This window comes from Bufo gargarizans, chromosome 5, assembly GCF_014858855.1.
Source record: "Bufo gargarizans isolate SCDJY-AF-19 chromosome 5, ASM1485885v1, whole genome shotgun sequence".
In the NCBI taxonomy this organism is placed as follows: Eukaryota; Metazoa; Chordata; class Amphibia; order Anura; family Bufonidae; genus Bufo; species Bufo gargarizans.
Window position 1 is genome coordinate 147,309,946 of NC_058084.1, and position 22,044 is coordinate 147,331,989.

The window sequence follows — 22,044 nt, forward strand, 5'->3', positions numbered from 1 at the left end:
AGGCTGTTCGGTAAGCTTGAGAAATGCGAATTTCACCGATCCCAGGTAACCTTCTTAGGTTACATCATTTCCGCTGAGGGGTTCTCCATGGATCCTGAGAAGGTTTCGGCTGTCTTACAGTGGCCCCAGCCCAGTGGTCTCCGTGCCCTGCAGCGCTTTTTGGGCTTCGCCAATTATTATCGGAAGTTCATCAGGGACTTTTCCATGCTAGCCAAGCCTCTCACGGATCTGACCAGGAAGGGCAGTAATTTCCAGGTCTGGCCGCTCGAGGCCATCCGAGCTTTTGAGGCTCTAAAGTCCGCCTTTGTGTCGGCTCCGATTCTGTCGCATCCCAACCCTGGGTTGCCCGTTGTCCTCGAGGTGGATGCGTCTGAGACGGGAGTAGGCGCCCTTCTGTCTCAGCGTAGAACACCAGAGGGTCCTCTGCTTCCCTGTGGGTTTTACTCCCGGAAACTGTCTTCCGCGGAGTGCAACTATCAGATTGGTGACAGGGAGTTATTGGCCATCGTGCAGGCCCTTAAAGAATGGAGGCACTTGCTCGAGGGCTCGGTGGTTCCGGTTCTCATCCTGACGGACCACAAGAATCTGACCTACCTTTCTGAGGCCAAGAGATTGACACCACGTCAGGCCAGATGGGCTCTGTTCTTGTCACGTTTTAATTACGTGGTCTCCTACCTACCCGGTTCCAAGAACATCAGAGCGGATGCCTTATCACGGCAGTACTCCGAGCTGTCCGGGGAGGAGTCGATTCCGACTTCGGTCATACCTCCGAATCAGATCCTGGCCGCCATTCGCACCAGCCTGACCTCTCCCCTGGGTGAGCAGATTTTGGCGGCTCAATCTGGTGCTCCCTCTGGGAGACCCAACGGCAGGTGTTTTGTGCCTGAGGAGTTGCGCACTCGGTTGTTGCGAATCTACCATAACTCCAAGGCCGCGGGGCATCCTGGAAAGAACCAGCTGTCCTGGGCTGTTTCACGTCTGTTCTGGTGGCCTTCTCTACGTTCCGACATCGCCGCATATGTAGCGGCATGCTCCGTTTGTGCCCAGAGTAAGTCCCCTCGGCACCTTCCGTTGGGCCTTTTGTAACCCATAGCCACCGGGGAGCGCCCATGGTCACACCTGGGGATAGATTTCATTGTGGACCTCCCTGCATCCCGAGGCCATACGGTCATTCTCATGATTGTGGACCGGTTTTCCAAAATGTGCCACTGTGTTCCTCTCAAGAAGTTACCCTCTGCACAAGAGTTGGCCACGATTTTCGCCAGGGAGGTCTTCCGGTTGCACGGTTTGCCCAAGGAGATTGTGTCGGATCGGGGGAGTCAGTTTGTGTCCAGGTTCTGGCGCGCCTTTTGCTCCCAGTTGGGGATTCATCTCTCTTTCTCCTCGGCCTACCACCCTCAGTCCAATGGGGCCGCAAAACGATCTAATCAGGCCTTGGAGCAATTCCTTCGTTGCTATGTCTCCGATCACCAAGACAATTGGGTTGACCTCCTGCCTTGGGCTGAGTTTGCCAGGAACACGGCGGTGAACTCTTCCTCTGGGACGTCTCCCTTCATGGCCAATTATGGGTTCCAACCTGCCGTGTTACCGGAGGTATTCTCTCCCCAGGATACTCCGGCTGTGGAGGATCACCTTTCCGTCCTACGTGCTTCTTGGGTACAGATCCAGAGGTCCCTTGAGGTCTCTGCGCAGCGCCAGAGACTCCAGGCTGATCGCAGACGAGCGCCCGCTCCTTCCTACCAGGTCGGAGACCGTGTATGGTTGTCCACCCGCAACCTCAACCTTCGAGTGCCCACTCCCAAGCTGGCGCCTCGCTTTGTTGGTCCCTTCCGAGTGCTTCGCAGGGTAAACCCGGTAGCCTATGCCCTTGTGCTTCCTCCTGGCATGCGGATCTCCAACGTGTTTCATGTCTCCCTGTTGAAGCCGTTGGTGTGTAATCGTTTCACTTCCTCGGTTCCTCGGCCCCGTCCGGTCCAAGTGGGCAATCGTGAGGAATATGAGGTGAGCAATATCCTGGACTCACGCTTGGTCCGCGGTCGGTTGCAGTTTTTGGTCCATTGGCGTGGTTATGGTCCAGAGGAGCGTTCCTGGGTTCCCTCCGCAGATGTCCATGCTCCTGCTTTGCTCCGAGCCTTCCACGCACGCTTCCCTCAGAAACCGTTCCTTACTCCGCGGAGGAGGGGCCCTTGAGGGGGAGGTACTGTCATGGTCTTACCTTCGTTTGACATGTGCTGGCGGCCATCTTGGTTTCTGGGTTTCTTGTAGCCTCCCACCCTGCGGCTTCTCCTTCCCACTGGGAGGAGCTGGATGCCTAGCTCATATATATAGAAGGTCTGTGGCTTCAGTTCCTTGCTTGGTCCTCCTGTGTTCACATGCTTCTAAGACTGCTGCTGCTTCTGGTTCCTGATCCTGGCCTCGTCTGACTACCCCGTTGGTTCCTGATCCTGGCTTCGTCTGACTACCCCGTTGGTTCCTGATCCTGGCTTCGTCTGACTACCCCGTTGGTTCCTGAACCTGGCTTCGTCTGACCACCCTCCTGGTTCCTGACCTCTGTCTACGCAAGACCCTGCTTCGGTTTAGCCATCCGCTTGGACTTTTGCTACGGCTTGATTTCCAATAAAGCCTTCTTATTTCCACTCATCTCTGTTGTACGTCTGGTTCATGGTTCCATGACAGTCACATCCGCCGCTGCAGCCAATGACTAGCTTCAGTGGTGACGTGTCCCCAAGTGGAGTGCTACTTGGGGACACATCACTGCTGAGGACAGTCATTGGCTGCAGTGGCACACATGACACTGTCCATGCCATAAGCTTACATGTGAGCACAGAAGTGCAGTTAAAAGGATTGCACATCTTTGGGGGGAGGAGTGTTTGGCAAACCCCTCCTCTTGGGTCGACCTGCAAAGGTAAGCATACCTACCTGTCAAATGGTCAAGTGATGCAAGGGGAGCAGGTCACCACTGTGCCAGTAATTGGCTGCAGCGGAGTCAAAACAGAAGTTTACACCCTAAGAGCGTAGTGGAGCAGCCAAGGCTGCGGAGAGAAGAAGTAGGGAGCCAGCACCGGGAAGTAGGTACAATAAGTATGCTTCCCTTCACAGGTCTGCCCAAGAGGGGGAGGGTTGCTAAATCCCCCCCCCCCCCTTCCCCAAATGTGCAGAACCACTTTTAAAACAACCCAAGGAATCAGAAACCAAGCGTTGAAGAGGGGGTAGTTATGCTACCTTTCACAGAGTGGGTGTGAAATTTATAAAACAAGGCAATCCTAGTTAGCCCTTTTAAAAACTATACATAACGCATGAGCTGTATCTCAAACTGTGTTCCTCAAAATTGATAAGCAAAGAATATTAGTGTAACTGCTACTTATTTCCTGTGACTTGTATGTCTGTATGTAAGTATGCCCTGATTCACTGACATTTCCTATCTTTATTTCTGGCAGTTGCAAAACACAATCAATGACTTTGCTTTGCCAAGATATATCTGAAAGTTATGTTGAATGTATAAATCTAGGAGAATTTCCTGCCTTCTGCTCGTTTCCTCACATTAGGCCTTGCACACACGTCAGTAATTTGGTCAGTTATTTCCTTCGGTTATTGTGAGCCAAAACCAGGTGCCGGTAAAAAACACTGGTTTTTTTTCAGAAATAACTGATCAAATAACTGACGTGTGAACAAGGCCTAAGCATCAAAATGGCAGCATGGGTTCTATATTTTAACAGATTTATGACAGAGATAACCGATCCGCTTCACTTCATTAACTGATGGCTTCTAAAGGATCCTTTTGGCTCATAATAGGTTTAGTAGGTCTCAGTTTTTTACTGGGCAGCAAAGCACCATATACTATACTATTGTGCTGTTTAGGAACAATGGAAACCTAACAGGGAAAAATTATCCTTAAAGGGGTTGTTTACGACATGACCATGCAAAACTGTTTACAGCAGTAGGCAGGGGCTGGAGAGACCAATACAAACCTATGTACTATGGAGATTTTATGATCCGTAGTGTGAATATTCTGCTCCTGCAAGTGCCCCTGAGGAGGTGCATCACTGTGAAGTGCTCCCTGCCTTGTGCTGCTCCACAGACCCTCCCCTCTGCTCTTAGTGACAGCTGCAGTGGTCCTCTGGTTGAATACCACCGCAGTCACTGCTGAGCGGAGGGGCTATTCATCAGCTCAAGGCAGAGAGCACTTCACAGTGATGCACCTCCTCTGGGACACTTGCAGGAGCAGAATCTGATCAAAAGATCATATTTCAGTCATCCAATCAAATTCACAGCATATGGCATGGGTGCAAAACTAAACCAATTCATTTGACATTATAGCAAACAATGGCAGGCACAATTAACAGTAAATGACTAATAGGTAACTAGATATGGTGATAAAATGAGTAAACCATTGACAGGAATAGCATATTAAACCATCCATGTGTTCTCTGTAAATGTGTCACTTCATTTATATGTCGCATTTCCTATTACTTCATGTTTTGTACAAAAGAAAAAAAACATAAAAATGACATCAACATAGAAGTTCATGTAATCGCCTTATCTGCCTACAAAAATGCAGTGTTAGGGCTCATGCACACGACCGTGTGTCATTTCAATGGGGCTGCAAAAGATGTCCGTTATGCTGACAAGGATAGAACATTTCTACTGAATTGAAAAGAAAATGGCAGCATGCAAAACATACATACTGTCGTGTGCATGAGCCCTCAATCATTTTCATTAGCTGTGATTTGGTTGAGCTGAACTATCACTGCATAAAATGCTCTTGTTGACGTCATAGGATCAGGCGAAATGTCCAAGTATTTATCACAAGCTCTTTTACTGCTAATTAAAGAGCCTATCTTATGAAGACAACCTAGTGAATATATTCTAGTGAATATGTAATCTACAGTAGATCCTTCATTTCCCCTGAATCGACTCCTGAGAATGAGGAAACAAGGTTCCTTCAGCTTCTTTCTAGGACCGTGGCACATACTGTGCAGGGAAATGCAGCACAACAGCTGTGTGTGGTCCATAAAATGTGGTCCATGTGATGGCCACTGCACATTTGACCCAAACCTAATACATCACAATGATCGGTTCTAGTCTGACCGCGGGTCTACTGTCCCATACTCAGTGCGTCATGTGAGTACAGGAAAGAAGACACATGGTTAGGCTGGAACTTACAGCCTCATAGATTATTATGATACAGTGAGTTCAGCACACGAGTCATGGTCAGTCCTAGAAATGCAGCCATCACGCGGACCGCATTACGGGCCTCACATGTTGTATGAAAGCAGCCTTAGATATGTACGGTAGTTTTAATATTTTTCACAAATAAGTTTATAAGAAACTACGTAGTTCTCTTTTAAGCACTTGGAAGACATACTGTCAAAGACAAGAATACAATCAAATATACAATCAAAAAGAAGGGTGCAGAATTATAGCCTTGGCATTCATAACTGGGAGAACATAACATACAATTATTAACATGAAAAGACACACTATCTAGCTGAGTTTTATCTATACATTACAAATGTTCAATGTGAGCTCCACTGGTGATATGGCAGATGTCTAGGCGGTAATCCAGTCCTTTCCAGACGCGCGCCAGCATATCCACACGTATGTAGTCCACTTTTTCAGTGATGCATCATCTCCAGTTGTTCCGATCCTATGCGGGAGTGGGAGGGGGGGAGGGTGCAGATACATTGAGTTCTTCATGTGTAGGCCCACAGAAAATAGTCACAGGGTGTTATTTTCACCAATATTCTGGAGTGGCCGATCCAACGTGCAGGAAGAGCTTCATTCAGTTTTCAGCGAACATCCAACTAGAAATGAGGAGGAGTACCATCTTGCTGACAGACTAGGTTTGGCAGATCTTCTATCTGTGACATTCCCTTAACATTTCCAGGTAGAAGCAGTCAGTGACAGTATCCTCAGCAAAAAAGAAGGGACCGTAGACTTTGCGCCTGCTCATTACACAGACCATGTTTACTTTGGGTGAGGCCCAAGTCAATGCTAAAGTGTTTTAATTTGTTCTCCGGTTTTAGCTCCTGAAGAATTTGTAATCTGTATGTCTTTACAAAGCAGACATTTTCATAAGACGTGATCACCATACCGTGGTCTCTAGCAGTTCCAATTCCATACTAGTCAGCCTGGCCGACTCTCTAGGACTATGCTCGTACACGGCTCGAGTCCTGTCTCTTCTGAAGTCACTGGCACCCCGGACTTCTCCAATGACATAAACAGCCAGTGGTTTCAAATTGCTTCACCCTACATGAAATGCAGTTTCTATGTGGAGCACATTTACCGAATGTATTCAGAAAATTTGGCTGTACTGTCACAGCAGATCCCGTTTTTGCAAATTCAAAAAAAAAAAGCTTTATAATAGATGAATTGTGCAATGTAGATTTATATGAAAAGATGCTTCAGAATTGTTACTGCATGGGGGATGATAGCAGTTACTAAAACAAACATTTCTTCAACCTCCCATTAAAGGGGTTTTCCAGGAGTTTGACATTTATGACCTATCTTCAGGATCTCATGAGCGATGCAGGCTCTTCCTAGACCAGTGAAGTCACATTCATTAGTCACATGTCCTATTTGCTGCTCAGTCTCATTCAAGTGAATAGGATTAGGATGTAATACCAAGCACAGTTGCTATACTATCAATATCGAACTCCTGGAAAAATCCATTGATGTGGCACCAAATAAAAAAATTAATAAAAATGAAATGTAGATGAATGGAATCTATAGTATCCCATGGTTTTCTAGGTAATGTGGAATTTGTAAAATAGCACACAAGTCACACAAACAATCTGGAGGAAGCCTTCCTACAGCGTGCGCTGGTATAGCAGGTTATGCAGGATGTGTCCTATTTTTATATTGTGTACTGCATATGACATAGGAACATTACTTTTCTGTAATAAAACATGCGGCTAAATACTTAAACACACCTGTAAAGTTGAATGATCTGTGTGCCCTCAGCAATCTAAGGGCATGTTCACATCTGCATTAGAGACTCCATTGCAGTTTGTGAAATTGTGGAGCAAAAAAAAGACTTTATTCTCTGCAAAAAAAAAAAGTTCTCCCAAACGGACCCCATAGTCAATGGGATCAGTTTGGCTCCGTTCCTGTCAGTTAAAGGGAACCTGTCACCTGGATTTTGTGTATAGAGCCGAGGACATGAGTTGCTAGATGGCCGCAAGCACATCCGCAATATCCAGTCCTCATAGCTCTGTGTGCTTTTATTGTGTCAAAAAACTGATTTGATAGATATGCAAATTAATCTGAGATGAGTCCTGTCCCTGATTCATCTCAGGGACAGGACTCATCTCAGGTTAATTTGCATATGTATCAAATCGTGTTTTTTTTACACAATAAAAGCACACAGAGCTATACGGACTGGATATTGCGGAAGTGCTAGCGGCCATCTAGCAACCAATGTCCTCAGCTCTATACACAAAATCCCAGTGACAGGTTCCCTTTAAGTGCCGAATCCAGCACCTCCTTTATTTCAATTGTTCTTCTCTTATAACGTAGCAGAACAACAGGAGTAATAATGCTGTGAACATGCCCTTAACTCAACATCTTAATCACGCTGTTTACCTAATTTCTTCAGGGTATTTGCCAACTTGCAAACTTGCTTGAGTAATTCGGCATAGGAAATCACTGCGGAATCAGAGGGTGAATTGCCTTCCCTGGAATACAAAAGGAAAGGGCACATGTCAGTTTCATTCCCATTGCTCTAGAAGTACATTTGATATTAGACTATAGTTACCCTATTCTTCATGCGGCGGGACGCACCATTCATGAGGACAGGCGAGGACTTTGTCTAAGGCGCACCCTTCTCTGTAGAGCCGGCATCCTCAAACTGCGGCCCTCCAGCTGTTGTAAAACTACAACTCCCACAATGCTCTGCTGTAGGCTGTTCGAGCATGCTGGGAGTTGTAGTTTTGCAACAGCTGGAGGGCCGCAGTTTGGGGATGCCTGCTGTAGAGGGACAGGGTCTTGACAACAATCCACTCAGGTCTTTGCAAGTAGAGCTGGGGGACCTTAGGTTAATACCCCAGTGTTCATCTATACAAGTGATACGTGGGCAGATTATTGTATGCAGTTTGTGCATGTCTTAGGGATCTTTCACATAAGCATTCTTTATTTCTGCTGTTCTTCTCCGTTACAGGAGCAGAACAATGAAAATAACAGAAGTGCTGGATTTGGCACATAACTGATAGGAACGCTTTTTAGCAGAGGAAAAAGTCCTGCATGCAAGAGCTTTCTCTCCACTACTTTTGGACCTGAACAAAGCCTCCTATGCAAACGTGAACATGCCCTTACGTCACGGTTTAGAAACAAAGAGAAAGGAGAAGAGTACGTCTCCGAATCACAATCCATATAGCTGTGAAAAGTCCATTTGACTGGCTGGCCTATGAGAAACCATCATAAATGGAAAAGATGTCAGCACGTTATCAAATATTATATTTATTGGGCCAAACACTGGCACTCAATAAAAAGAACACTCAATGGTGTGCTAATTCTGACCTGATGACTGCTGTAAGGGGCACGACCATACGGTGTGGCTGTACTGGGGTTGGGGTGCGGCCACCTGCCGTGGAGTGCCGTGTGGCCATACGAGACGCACTGTTTCTACCATCAGTTAATGGTATTTTTTTATAGGATGCAGCTGCAGCTCGTACGGCTGAGCAGTACTTGGCCCACACAGCCACTCCATGTGGTCGTACCCTAAAGGCTGCCCTAAACATTCAACAGCTGTCGGCCAAAAGATCGCCAAATGTGTGTGTTTTCAATGGAGAGAGCGGAGAAAGCCGCTGCCAAAAAGATCTGGAGGCAGTTTATCTTCTCCAAAAACTCAATTCTTCTCTACCCTTTACTTGTGGCTATGCCTGGTACTGCAGCTCAGACCCATTTACTTGAATGGGATCAAGTGGTAGTAAAGGGTAATACCAGCAAAAGCACTAATAAACAATAAAAGGACCCTTAGTGGTTAATGCTATGGCCACTTCAAAAAGATAACTGACAGGGGGTGCCTAGAGGTGGACCATCATCAGGGGTGAACTGGCCATAGACCCTACCAGGAAACTTCCTGGTGGGCTGATGCCCAGGGGGCTGCCCAAACCCTTTTCACAGCTGTCGGCCGGGCATATAATGATCTGATCCTCAGGAAGGTGATACAGTTGAATACTTTAGCTAGGGGTAGCAGTGTCTCACTGTGGTATTTGGTTCTACTGGGGCAGTGTTTTGTGTTGCACTATGGTATTGCTGGCCTTTTTCTGTTGTCCTGAATTGTGTTGCCCCGTCTTCTGTCAATCTGGACCCGTCTAGGGCCACTCAGTCCGCCTCTGACCACCATTATGTAATAATGATGGCCTATCCAAAGGATAGAAAAGGTAGACCATCATGAGAACATGAACTAACTTGCCGTTGCTGTTCTAGATCCCCCTGAAACATTGCAGTTAATAAGCAGTAATGCTATTTATCTCTACAATAGATGTCCATCTCCACTCAGTATATGAGAGTAATAGATCCCACTAATACTCTTTATTATAGACGAGACTTATCAGGCATTTCAGCAGTTAAAGGGATGCAGGTCCTTATATGAAGTTCTATGTACACAAGACATGCCCTCCGCCCTGCCTTGCTGATGTGGAACCAGATGATATTATAGAAAGGTACTGTTAACACAAAACAAGCAAACAGAAAAATACGTATGAACAATCATAGTCCCTGATAGAGTTGCAAAAATTTGAAACTGCATTAAGTGCACAGCAGTTTGCGATACTGCTTTACAGCACTTTGTCAATCACATAAAAACACATCTTTTTTAGAAGAGCTATTTTTGCTTCTGATCTTTGAAAAAAATTAAACACCGTATCTATTATTCCAGATGATACAGATCCGGTATACCACTGGATCCATCTAATGAATCTGGAAAAAAACAGCTTCCCATTTGCATACGGTTTGCCGGAACTGCCTGCCGGATCTGAACACCGCTAGTGTGAAAGTACCCTTATGCTGTTTTTGTTGCTGTTTTTAACGTCAACTTGTCCAAACATGATTGTAAACCCAAACAAATTGTGAGCCATGACCTCAGTTATCTTCTGAACAACATCCATCTATTCCAACGTCTTATAAATGAGTGTGTTCACAGGATTGTGCAGGATTACAAAAACATGGCTGCTTTGCATAGTACCCACCTCCAAAAGAGCCTAGGGCAGCGCTATACACCGTCTACCTATGCCGGTGACACCACGGGGCTCACTGCTAGGCGGAAGCCTCTGCCTAGCATAGTGTTGGGAATCCCGGGACGTCACCGTCCGGCTCACAACAAACAGGGCTCGCGCTGCGCAATGCAGCCAGGCAAAGGGAATGCTCCGATGCTCCTCTCATACATACTAAGTGAATACAGAAGCGGTGCTATTCGGGTTCAACCCTGAACCAGGACAACCCTTTTAAAACCAGGAATTTGTTAAACTAAAACGTTATAAATAGGTCTAGACGTCATTAAAAAGATATATTTAGATCAAGGGAAACTCGTTATCTTAACCTCAATAGCACAGGGCTCTTCCCTTTTCATACTGTCACTGCTCTACATAAAGATAACGACTGTTTAATAACTGGATTACGTCTGCAGAATATCCAGGTCTAGTTCTCTCCCAGCCCTGATAACATGTGATATGTTTTATGACAAACATATTCCTCTGTACAGTAGATTGTTGTTAGAACCCTGCTGGGACACGGCTGGACCCGGCAGCCTCCTTTCACATTACAACATTTAAGTAATAAGGTTCTAATTTCATAAAGAGCCATTTACACATGAAAAAAAAAAAAAAACTTTCCCAGTGTAAATATAAAATGGTTTAACAATAAAGTTAATTATAAAACTGCTTGTATTAGGGTGCCTAAAGGTCTCTTTCACACGAGCGGATGCCGTGCGGGTAATCTGCTGCGTGAAAGAGAGCCAAGCCCCGTTCCAGACAGCAGAGACACGGAGCAGTAACATGATTGATAATGATCTGTGCGTCTCTGTGATCTTTTTACTACAAAATCAGTGAGAAAAAGTTGTCACTGTGATTTTGTAGTAAAAAGATCACAGAGAGGCACAGAGCATTATCAATCATGTTACTGCTCCGTGTCTCTGCTGTCCGGGACGGGGCTTGGCTCTCTTTCACGCAGAGGATTACACGCACGGCATCCGCTCGTGTGAAAGAACCCTAAAGGTCTCTCCGTACCTGCAAGAGCCCTCAAGTAGCAACTCCCAATGCAGTGTTATTGAGGGGCAACCTGTGCTTACTGGGGGACTCTTCTACTGATCTTTATGATCCTAACGGGCTTGTGTCACCTAAGACATTGGTGGCATATCCTAGAGATATGTGTGGGTCCCGCCTCTGTGACCTGCACCTAGCTCTAGAATAGGGCCCCCAAAGTGAAAGAGTGCACTGCACATGAGCAGCATGCTCTTCAATCATTTCCATAGGAGTACCAAAAATAGTCGAGCTCAGCTATATTCTGTAGTCTGATAAAAATTAATGAAGGGAGGGAGGCCACGCATGTGCAGATATTCTTTGATCACTTCAGGGGTCACCTCTGGGACTCGTACCTATCTGACATTTGTGGCATATCCCCCTACTCCCTGTACCGATGGTATGGATTTACATACAGGGCGGGAAACCAGAACAGGGGGAATGGGGCAGTCCACAGAAAAAAAAAAAAAAGGTTATATTACATGTCATCAATATGCCCTACACTGCCAGGTATTCATATGGTAATGTCAGGACCAGGGAAAGGTCCTATTAAGGAGTTTCATTCAGTCCCATTGCCACAGGTGTATAAAATCCAGCACACACCCATGCCGTTTGCAGCCTTCACTTTGACCTACCGGAATACACCGTTAAGAGGCTAGGATGAACTGTGCTTGGATGCCACAAAGTGCGTAAAAGAGACTATACATTTTTCCGTCCATGTCTTATTAGAAAATCGTATGTAGATAAAGAATGGTGATGAAAATGTCTAATTCTGGAGAACACTGATAGGGTTACATACATGAATGACCTGCACCAACAGTGTTGGATTTCTTATGACTCGTGCTGCAATCCATTTCATTTTTATGGGATAACAGCTACTCTGCGAACCTGTCTGCAACAGCTGTCGTGCGACCAGGGTCACCGTATAGCCGTACCCTAAAACCCTACAGCAGTGATGGCGAAACCTTTTAGAGACCGAGTTCTCAAACTACAACCCAAAACCCAGTTTTTTATCACAAAGTGCCAACACGGCAATTTAGTCTGAATGCTACAGTCCAATCTAGTATATCCTCCATGTACTTTACCATTTAGCTATAATGGCCTGCCTGCATTCACTGCGCTGCCCGTGCCGCTCATAGTGCGCCCTGCGCTGATGAATGGCAAGAAAAGTCTAAGGCCTCTTTCACACGGGCGAGATTTCCGCGCGGGTGCAATACATGAGGTAAATGCATTGCACCAGCACTGAATCCGGACCCATTCATTTCTATGGGGCTGTGCACATGAGCGGTGATTTTCACGCATCACTTTTGCGTTGCGTAAAAATCGCAGCATGCTCTATATTGTGCGTTTTTCACGCAACGCAGGCCCCATCGAAGTGACTGGTGCTGCGTGAAAATCGCAAGCAAGTGCGTATGCGGTGCGATTTTCACGCACGGTTGCTAGGAGACAATCGGGATGGGGACCCGATCTTTATTATTTTCCCTTACAACATGGTTATAAGGGAAAATAGCATTCTGAATACAGAATGCATAGTACAATAGGGCTGGAGGGGTTAAAAATAAATAAATAATTCACTCACCTTAATCCACTTGTTCGCGCAGCCGGCATCTCTTCTGTCTTCTTCTTTGAGGAATAGGACCTTTGATGACGTCTCATCACATGGTCCGTCACATGATCCATCACCATGGTAAAAGATCATGTGATGGATCATGTGATGAACGCAGTGACGTCATCAAAAATCCTATTCCTCAAAGAAGAAGACAGAAGAGATGCCGGCTGCGCGAACAAGTGGATTAAGGTGAGTTAAATATTTTTTTATTATTTTTTTATTAACCCCTCCAGCCCTATTGTACTATGCATTCTGTATTCAGAATGCTATTATTTTCCCTTATAACCATGTTATAAGGGGAAATAATACAATCTACACAACCTTCTTCTGTGAAGAAGTTCGGGTCTGGGTACCACATTCGGTTTTTTATCACGCGCGTGCAAAATGCATTGCACCCGCAACGCATCCGGACCTTATCCAGACACGCTCGTGTGAAAGAGGCATAAGGCATATCGGTACACCATAGACTTTTTCCAGGGGGCGGGTGCCCACAGAGAGGGCTCTGAGTGCTGCCTCTGGCACCCGTACCATAGGTTCGCCACCGCTGCCCTACAGGTACTTGTGAGGAAAAAATGTACACCTGCTAAGAGACATGAGACTGCTGGTGGAAAGAATCTGCTGTCTATAGTGAGCAGTAAGTTTAGCATTCAGGATCCTACTGTTTCCCTGAAATATGTGCTGCCAGAGGTGTATGGCGGTGGAACTATACAGTATGATACGCTTAAAGGGGTTTTCTGGGATTTTCGCATTGATGACCTATTAGTATACGTTTCAATATTAGAGTGTTGGGGTCCAACTCCTGGCACCCCACCGTTTAGCTGTAGAAAGCAGCTGAGGGCTCTTTGAACACTTGACATCACAACTTGATGACAGTGACAACACAGTCATCAGTCATATGACATAGACGCAGCTCAGTCCTATTCAAGTGAATGGGGCCGAGGTGCAGTACCAAGCACAGCCGCTGTACAATGAACGTCTCTGTGGTTGGTGAGCTGCGAGAAGTTCTAGTGAGTGCCATGGCTTCATCAAAAGGCTGACCAGTGGGGGTGCCGCCAATCTCATATTGATTACCTATCCTGAGGATTCGCCATCAATATAAAAATCCCAGAAAGCACCTTGAAAGACTGATACCACAAAGCAATAGCATCAGGTGTCCATATAGACTTTACATAGCAGCATATGCTACCATACTATATACATTAATGCAAAAGAAGATCCACAGCACTTCACAGGTCTCAAGCAGGTACATGAACGGGAGGGACACAAGCAGATTGCACAACTTGAATAAAGACCTGTGAGGTGAAGTGCCGTGGATCTTCTTTGGCATGGATTTCGCGGCTAGTCTTGTACCATTTAACACCACCGGAAGAATCCCTTACTCAGGACTGCAGGTTTCTGTTGTTCTGCTGGACATCTCTGAGTAGTGCCGATTGGAGAAGAATTAGCGTATACTTCATATACAGGATTAACATACACATTAACCATTGAATATAAATATAAAATTAGCATTATTAGCACTAGTGAAATCAGCAGTAGTAGTCCCTCTTTGTCCTTGTCCTTACCACCATACAGGTCATTCAGACCTATAAGTATGTCCTTTACGTCATTCAATATCTGCCCTGTTTACCTCAGGGAACTAAGAATATCACTGAATGGCGACACACACGCTCTGCTTCTTTGTAATTAGGATAGAATTAGGGCTGAAACGATTATTCAATTTAATTGAGTAATTCGACACAAAAAAATTCTCAATGCTAATTTTTTGCATCAAGGATTCATTAGTGTCATGTGACCACAGAGCGGGAGTGAAGCGCTTGCTATTACTTACCGCTCCGTAGTCACCCACTGGCCTGCACCGCGCTGCACTTTCTTCCTGACACATCGTCAGGTCATAGTGCATGTAAGCGCGCACTATGAAAGACGCTATGGGACGTCAGTGCAGCGCGCAGAGAAGATGGAGGAGCTGTGGAGCGGCGCCTCTACAGGAAAGGCAAGTACTGTCACTGGGGACATGGCAAGGAGGGGGAGATGGTGGCATTGGGGGGAAGTTGGTGGCACTGGGGGGCAGTTGGTGGCGCACGCTGGTGGCACTGGGGGGCAAGCTGGTGGCACTGGGGGGCAAGCTGATGGCATTAGGGGGCAAGATGGTGGCACTGGGGGGGAAAGCTGGTGGCAGTTGGTGGCACTGGGGGCAAGCTAGTGGCACTGAGGGGGTAACTGGGAGGGAATCTGATGGCACTGGGGGGCAGCTGATGGCACTGGGGGGGGCATCTGGTGGCACTGGGGGCCAGCTGGTAGCACTGAGGGGGTAGCTGGTGGGACTGGGGTGAGGAAGAGCTGATGGCACTGGGGGGAACTGATGCACTTGGGCTGATCACACAGGGGGAAGGGTGTTAGGGACTGATGGCAGGGGGTCTGATGAGTTTTTATAAAGGAAAACATGAATTCATGTTTTCTTATTAGATTACTCGATTAATCGTAAAAAATAATCGGTAGAATACTCGATTTCTAAAATAATCGCTTACTGCAGCCCCAGACAGAATGTAGTCCATCTTTCTTCAATAACAAGTTGCGATGTTGACTGGCCTAAAACTGAAATTATCTTTAAAATCTGGGTCATCTCCAAAATAGCTTCAAGGCTTCAGCTCCACACCTTTTCTATGTCTCGAATTTGAGAATATATTTTCTAAATCTGGAGCATTTATAGTGAGTCACTCCAACCAAACAGAACTCTCCTCAGGCTGCTTATTGTTTTTAGCAAAATCACGTTGGGTCTATTCAATAGAAACCGACCACACAAAATAAGCGAACACAATTTCCTTAACAAATGCGTTTCATCTTTCCATGATCTGTGTCATAACGCAAAAGGCATGGCATAAATCTTCACATTATAACAATAGCCCTAGTGGAAGATCTTCAAGGATATGGGTGATGAAATACTGCTCCAATCACAGCAGTGGGGTCGTTGCCATGAATTTACAAGTACCTCACTATTGATGCAGCCATTGAAGAACTTAAAAAAAAAAAAAAAAAGCTATGATCTAGGTGTTAAGTATTTATGTAGAGCCAGCTTTAGGGAGTCTAGAGCATTGTAAATAGGCTTCAGTAGCGTAGCATGGGTTGCCAGCGTCCTGGGCAAGCCAAGTATTGCGCCCCCTAACCTGTAGACATGCCCTTTTTAACACATGCAGAGCTGATCAGGGTGTGCTAAGAACCAGCATCTCTACGCTGCCCGGTGATCACATAATCGTCAGGTCCACTAGAGTAGGGGGCGTAGCCACTTCTGCTATTTGCGCCCACTGAGTGCTATGCACAGAGGAAAGGAGAAGGCAGAAGTGGTAATAAACTGCTTTTGTCTTCCTGGGGTCCACTGCTGTCACTGACCTGTTCCTGCTAGATTGCAGGAGCTTTCATCCAGTGCTGTACATATACAGGGGACCCCTTTGCAACTTGGTGCCTGGGGCAACTTCCCCTCCATGCCCCCCCACCCACGCTACGCCACCGGTAGGCCTGCACAGCAAGGATGAGTAAATGTGCTTACTGTAAAAGTATAGACATTTATACACACATTTTGGGAGTATGTGTGACATCAAAGGGTAAATTACCGTAACAAAGTCCATAATGTCATAACTGTTCCCAAAGTACAGATAATATAGTAAATAATTTGCCCGGTCATTTATGCATATCCATAGTTTAACTGCTATAACAACTGCGTTATGTATATGGCTCATATATATACTGTAAGCGAAATCCCCACAATGTCAACCAGAATAGTTAATATATGATGCTACAATAAACCGCTAAAGTCATATCAAGACTCCTTAGGTACATATTTCCAAGGAGGTAACATAAAAGATTATAAACCAGATAAGGGCTGATTCACATGACCATGATCGGTCCAGGGAACACGGCCCGTGTGTCCACTGCATTTCTCTGACCAACTGCGAACCCCCTGACCTGAACGATCTGCATCATATTGATTCATGGTGCAGTCTAATGGACTATACTGACATCATCGCATCTCCCCCGCGATCAGATAGGGACTGACTACACCATAAATCACTGTGATACAGTCATTTCCAGTCAGGGGAGCTGCGGTCGGTCCAGGAAATATGACTGACACATGGGCCCTGACCGATCATAGTCATGTGAATGATCCTTAATGATCTGATTTCAGTTGCTGGGGATAGGTTTAAAGGGGTTTTCTGCCCTAATTGTTATAAAGGAAGGGAAGTAATTAGAATAAAAGCAACAAGTTACACTTCCCTCCCCAAGTCCTCTGTGATCCAGGGCCGCAGCCGTCTCCTCCCGACTGGCCTGCAGGAATGACAGCCAGTATACCACACGTGGCTTCTGCAGTCAATCACTGTTCCTCAGCGGTCTTGTGCTGTATATGGCTGAGGCCAGTGATTGGCTGCAGTGGTCACGTGTGTTATACAGGAACATACCATCACAGCTGCAGTAACGGGGATGAGCGGTGACTTGGGATCAAAGGGGGTTCAGGGCGGTAAGTATATCCTCTTTAATTGTAATATGCCCAATAAAGTAGATTTCCCATCCACAATGCAGGACTCAACTATTTTTGGCAGTCCCATACTCTTTGAATGGAGTGGCACTGTGCATGCTCAACTGCTACTTCGATCATGTTGGGACAAAGGTCTCCCGTGTGAGTCTTTAGCGGTTGGCCCCTACCAATCAGACACTATTCTGTGGATAGGTGAGGATTGTGCAATGGTTGTGATGTTGGTTCTCGGCAACCTCTTACTTTAAACTTATAAATGACAGACCGCTGAAATCAACTCACCCGTCTCTACTTTATTCTGCTGTTAGTATGGGCTGCATAAAGTTGATGACAGGTTCCCTTTAAGGATACTTTCACACTAGCGTTTTAGTTTTCCGGTATTGAGTTCCGTCATATGGGCTCAATACTGGAAAAAAACGCTTCAGTTTTGTCCCCATTCATTCATTCATTGTCAATGGGGACAAAACTGAACTGAACGGAATGGAGTGCTCCAAAATGCATTCTGCTCTGTTTAGTTGCGTTCCCATACCAGAGAGCGGTGTAGTTTGCTTTCCGGCAAGATGTATCCGCAATAGAAAACAGATCCGTCCACCATTGACTTTCAGTGGAGTTTATGACGGATCCATCTTGGCTATGTTAAAGATGATACAACCGGATCCCTTCATAACGGATGCAGATGGTTGTATTATCAGTAACAGAAGTGTCTTTGCTGAACTCTGCCGGATCCAGTAAAAACGCTAGCGTGAAAGTTGCCTAAGCGAGTCTTTGGAATAATTTTGAGACACGTTCTTTGTAACAAATGACATGGATACAGTAATTGGGATTATATACATTGTATACGGGTCCATTTACAGATTTCTGCCATGTAACACGCGCTGATCAGCCTGGCGAGTGGCGCTTGTTAAGTGCCATTTACACACGGTAATCGCTGGGAGTATCGGGAGAGGCAATCAGTAAAACGATCATTCGCCCACCATACAATTCTCATTTGTCAGCAGCAAATTCCCTGTTCGGCTGCCAATAAATGCAGATTTTTGATGCCATCTATACACATATAAGAGGCCCCTTAGTGATGACACGGCATTATGTTACATAGAAGGGACATTCCAGTTCTCTAGCAGTGCTAAAGAATATCTGCCTTCATAACATGCGATTGGAGATTGAAGACTTTCTATTCAATGTTAATTCTTAAAGGGGTCGTCCCACGAAAAAGAATCTACATTTCTCAAACCAGCACCTGGATCTGAATACTTTTGTAATTGCATGGAATTAAACATTCAGTACAGCCCCTGAGATATTCAATAAAATCTGTAAAATCTGCTGTCTGTTCTTTTCCTTATTACTCCATCCACCTCACAAAGATGGTCGCACATGCTCAGATTAAATCTTATCTGTCACCAGCCATATCACCTGTTAGAAGCTGTGGCAGTTACAAGGAAAGAGCTGCGGCAAAAAAGAACACAGCTCCTGAGAAAGAGCACGCCCACAGAGAAAGGACATGCCCACAGAGAAAGGACACGCCCACAGAGAAAGGACACGCCCACAGAGAAAGGACACGCCCACATAGAAAGGACACGCCCACTGAGCTGCCAGTCTGAAATCTGGCAGAACAACTGGAGCAATGACTGGGGAGATCTCTGGATACATGTGAGACACAGGGCTGGTTCTAGCTTTGGTAGTAATAGACTGTAATGTACTATATATATGAATATTTACGTCAATTATGGTATAATCCCTTTAAGTGCAGTTAGATGAGTAATGGTAAATATGGGGCGATGTCTTGGCTTGTGATGCGGTCCATTACTAGACAACTAACAGATTCCTTAAAAACTTATAGGAATTAAGGGCAGATTTTGGGCACGGATTTAATGCTAGGGAAGCAGGTCACTGTCATGTGCTATTGGCTGCACACCGCGGGTGCCGAGGACCGCGTAAGTATCTTCCATATGAAGGGCCTGGGCATTGTGGGGGGTGTTTATACCGTTGGATAACCCCTTTAACAATGCCTGGAACAAAAAAATGGAGGTACACCTGAACTACAACTTCCACTCTTCACATTATCCGCATACCAACCAGTCTTCTTTTATCATCTGCTACACAAAGTAGGCAGAACCTATGAGAATGAGGGGTATCCAGGTTGGAAGGATCAAAAGAGGGCTATTCTTGCCTGTTATTTGGATTGGTGATCAGGATTTAAAGGGGTTTCCGAGATTCTGATATTGATGACCTCTCCCCAGGGCAGGTCATCAATATCAGATCGGTGGGGGGTCTAACTCCTGCCAATCAGCAGTATGAAGAGGCCACGGCGCTTCGTGAAGACTTAGGGGACGTTCACACGGCAGCTTTCCGAGAGGAATTTTGGCGCAGCCGTGCCAAAATGTAGCCAAAAAACCTGCTGTGCCTCTAATAGATCTCAATAAGAGGCAGCGCTGAGGATTGCGGAGCGGCGGCTTAAAGCCGTGGGTGCGCCAAGAAGGGATATGTCATTTCTAGGTGCTACTGCGGCTTTAAGCCTCTGCACCGCCATCCTGTGCGCTGCCTCCCATCGAGAAGTATGGGAGGCAGAGAGGACTGGTTTTTCAGCGAAATTTCGGCATGGCTGTCACCTCCAAAATTCTGCTTAAAAAGCCGCAGTGTGAATGTCCCCCCAGGCCTCTTCATCGCTTACAAGTAAATGGGCATGTGCTGCAATACTAAGTACAGCCGCTATCAAATAGATGGCGCTGTGCTGGGTAAGCTACGAGAAGGCTGGGGCGCTCACAGGAGCTCCATAGCTTACCCAAACGGCTGATCAGTCGGGTGCCAGGAGTCGGACCCCTGCCAATCTAATATCGAAGACCTATCCTGAGGATACGCCATCAATATGAAGATCCCGCAGCATGGCTGGGAGTACCTCTGACCCTCTATCCGCCAGCTGAAGTGGTCACAGCCAAAATTGTGTGCGGCTTTTTCCATTCAAGCCTGTGAGATTTTGGGAAGGTCAAGCAAGTTTGTGGATACAGGAACACCCCTTCGATTCTGATGCAGGGTAACGATATGTCCGCCCCATAGGAAGGGGTACTGGTATACCCCACCTAGCCAGCCCTGTCACATCCGCTATCAGTAGGCGGTATCTATATTACCAGAAATACGCCGTCTTCTCCCCAAGGTTCTTCTCCAGGACGTTCCTGTCCACAACATTGTAGCACACGTTGGTCTTGGCCCCTTTCATGAAGTCCACAAATATTTTGCCTTTGGTGATATCAAAATTATAGTCCAGGACTTTGCCGGTGGGGGGAGATTTCCAATAGAATTCCTTGGCCACGTCCATCCAGAATTCTGCGAAGAAGGAAGACATGTATGAGGAAGCACATTCTCATCAATGGTCTCCTTGTGTCATGTAGCAGAGCTTGGTTTGTTATTTAACCATTTGCGCTTCCTATGTAATGCACCCTGGTATCATAATGAGCTGTGCACATGACAACCCCAGCTTTTCCTACCTGTACCTGTGACAACCTGAGTGAATGGATAGGGGAGTACCTTGTGGATGCTGGATGGACTTCTCATACAGATCTCTGTAAGTTCTTAGGTCTGGGACGTGGGCATGTTCTCGCAGGAGTTCTGCAGGATGATAGGTGGTGACCTCCTCTTCTTCGGTCGCTGCCTTCACCTGACTTGGCATGTTTGCAGCTTGTGAGAGCGACAGGTGAAGTGCCCCCTCCACAGACGTATGTGTAAATGAAGGTGACGGGCGGTGGAGGCTACAGGGGACTTACCAGCCGGTGCTGACCCCGCCTCCTCACCGCCTGCTCGCTCACTCTTGCAGCAGGACCCGATTTGCGAATGTCGCCTGGGTCTGGATTGTCATAAGTGGCCATCCAATCAATGCACGCCCTGCTCACACGCCTTCTTTCTGATTGGCGAATGTCGCCCGGGTCTGTATTCTCATGTGCGGCCATCCAATAAGCGCACGCCCTGCTCACACTGCTTTCCTCTGATTGGCTGCGGCGCGCTCTGCTCATCTCTTGCCATTGGAGTGTAAGGAGATGGTGCGCACGTAAGACAGTGGAGTTAGCGGGCGGAGGATGAGGGGGCGCTGCTGGGGTCAGGGGCGATGTGATGGAGGAGGGGGCTCACTGCTGCTGGCTCCTGCAGTACTTGTGTGTATGTGCCTCACAGACTGGGCCGGGTGTAGTGAGTAGGGCAGGCTTACTCTACACGGGGGTGTGAAAGAGCCATTCACTGACATGTCCAGGCAGCACGCAGCTCTTCCTGCCCACAAAGCAGCCATTACTAACTATTGTATCATGGGGAACCACCGGAAAACATTTGGCCTCCTACCAAAAGTCGCCTGGTGTGAATGGGTGGACTGGCCATAGACCCTACAGAGAAATTTCCCGGTGGGCCAATACCCAGGCGGCCGCCAAGCCCTCCTCTTAGGCTACTTTCGCACTAGCGTTAATATTTTCCGGTATTGAGATCCGTCACACAGTCTCAAAACCGGAAACAAAAACGCTTCATTGTCAATGGGGACAAAACGTAACTGAACAGAATGGAATAGTCAAAAATAAATTCCGTTCTCATACCGGAGAGCAAACCACAGCATGCTGTGGTTTGCTTTCTGTCCTGGGATGCGGAGCAAGATGGATCTGTCATGACCCACAATGCAAGTCAATGGGGACGGATCCGTTTTCTCT

At 46.5% G+C, this 22,044-nt stretch overlaps 1 protein-coding gene across 1 annotated transcript in view; it reads right to left on the minus strand.

The window, feature by feature from the left end:
- LOC122938510 (acetyl-coenzyme A synthetase, cytoplasmic-like) overlaps positions 1-21,164 on the minus strand; it is a 53,649-nt gene extending 32,485 nt beyond the window's left edge. The window contains exons 1-3 of the mRNA XM_044294062.1: positions 20,888-21,164; positions 20,491-20,686; positions 7,585-7,676 (exon numbers count right to left, since the gene is read on the minus strand). Of these exons, the coding sequence (XP_044149997.1) occupies positions 7,585-7,676; positions 20,491-20,686; positions 20,888-21,029 (430 nt within the window). The 5' untranslated portion in view covers positions 21,030-21,164. The remainder of the gene's footprint in view (positions 1-7,584; positions 7,677-20,490; positions 20,687-20,887) is intronic.
- Positions 21,165-22,044: the final 880 nt, after the last annotated feature.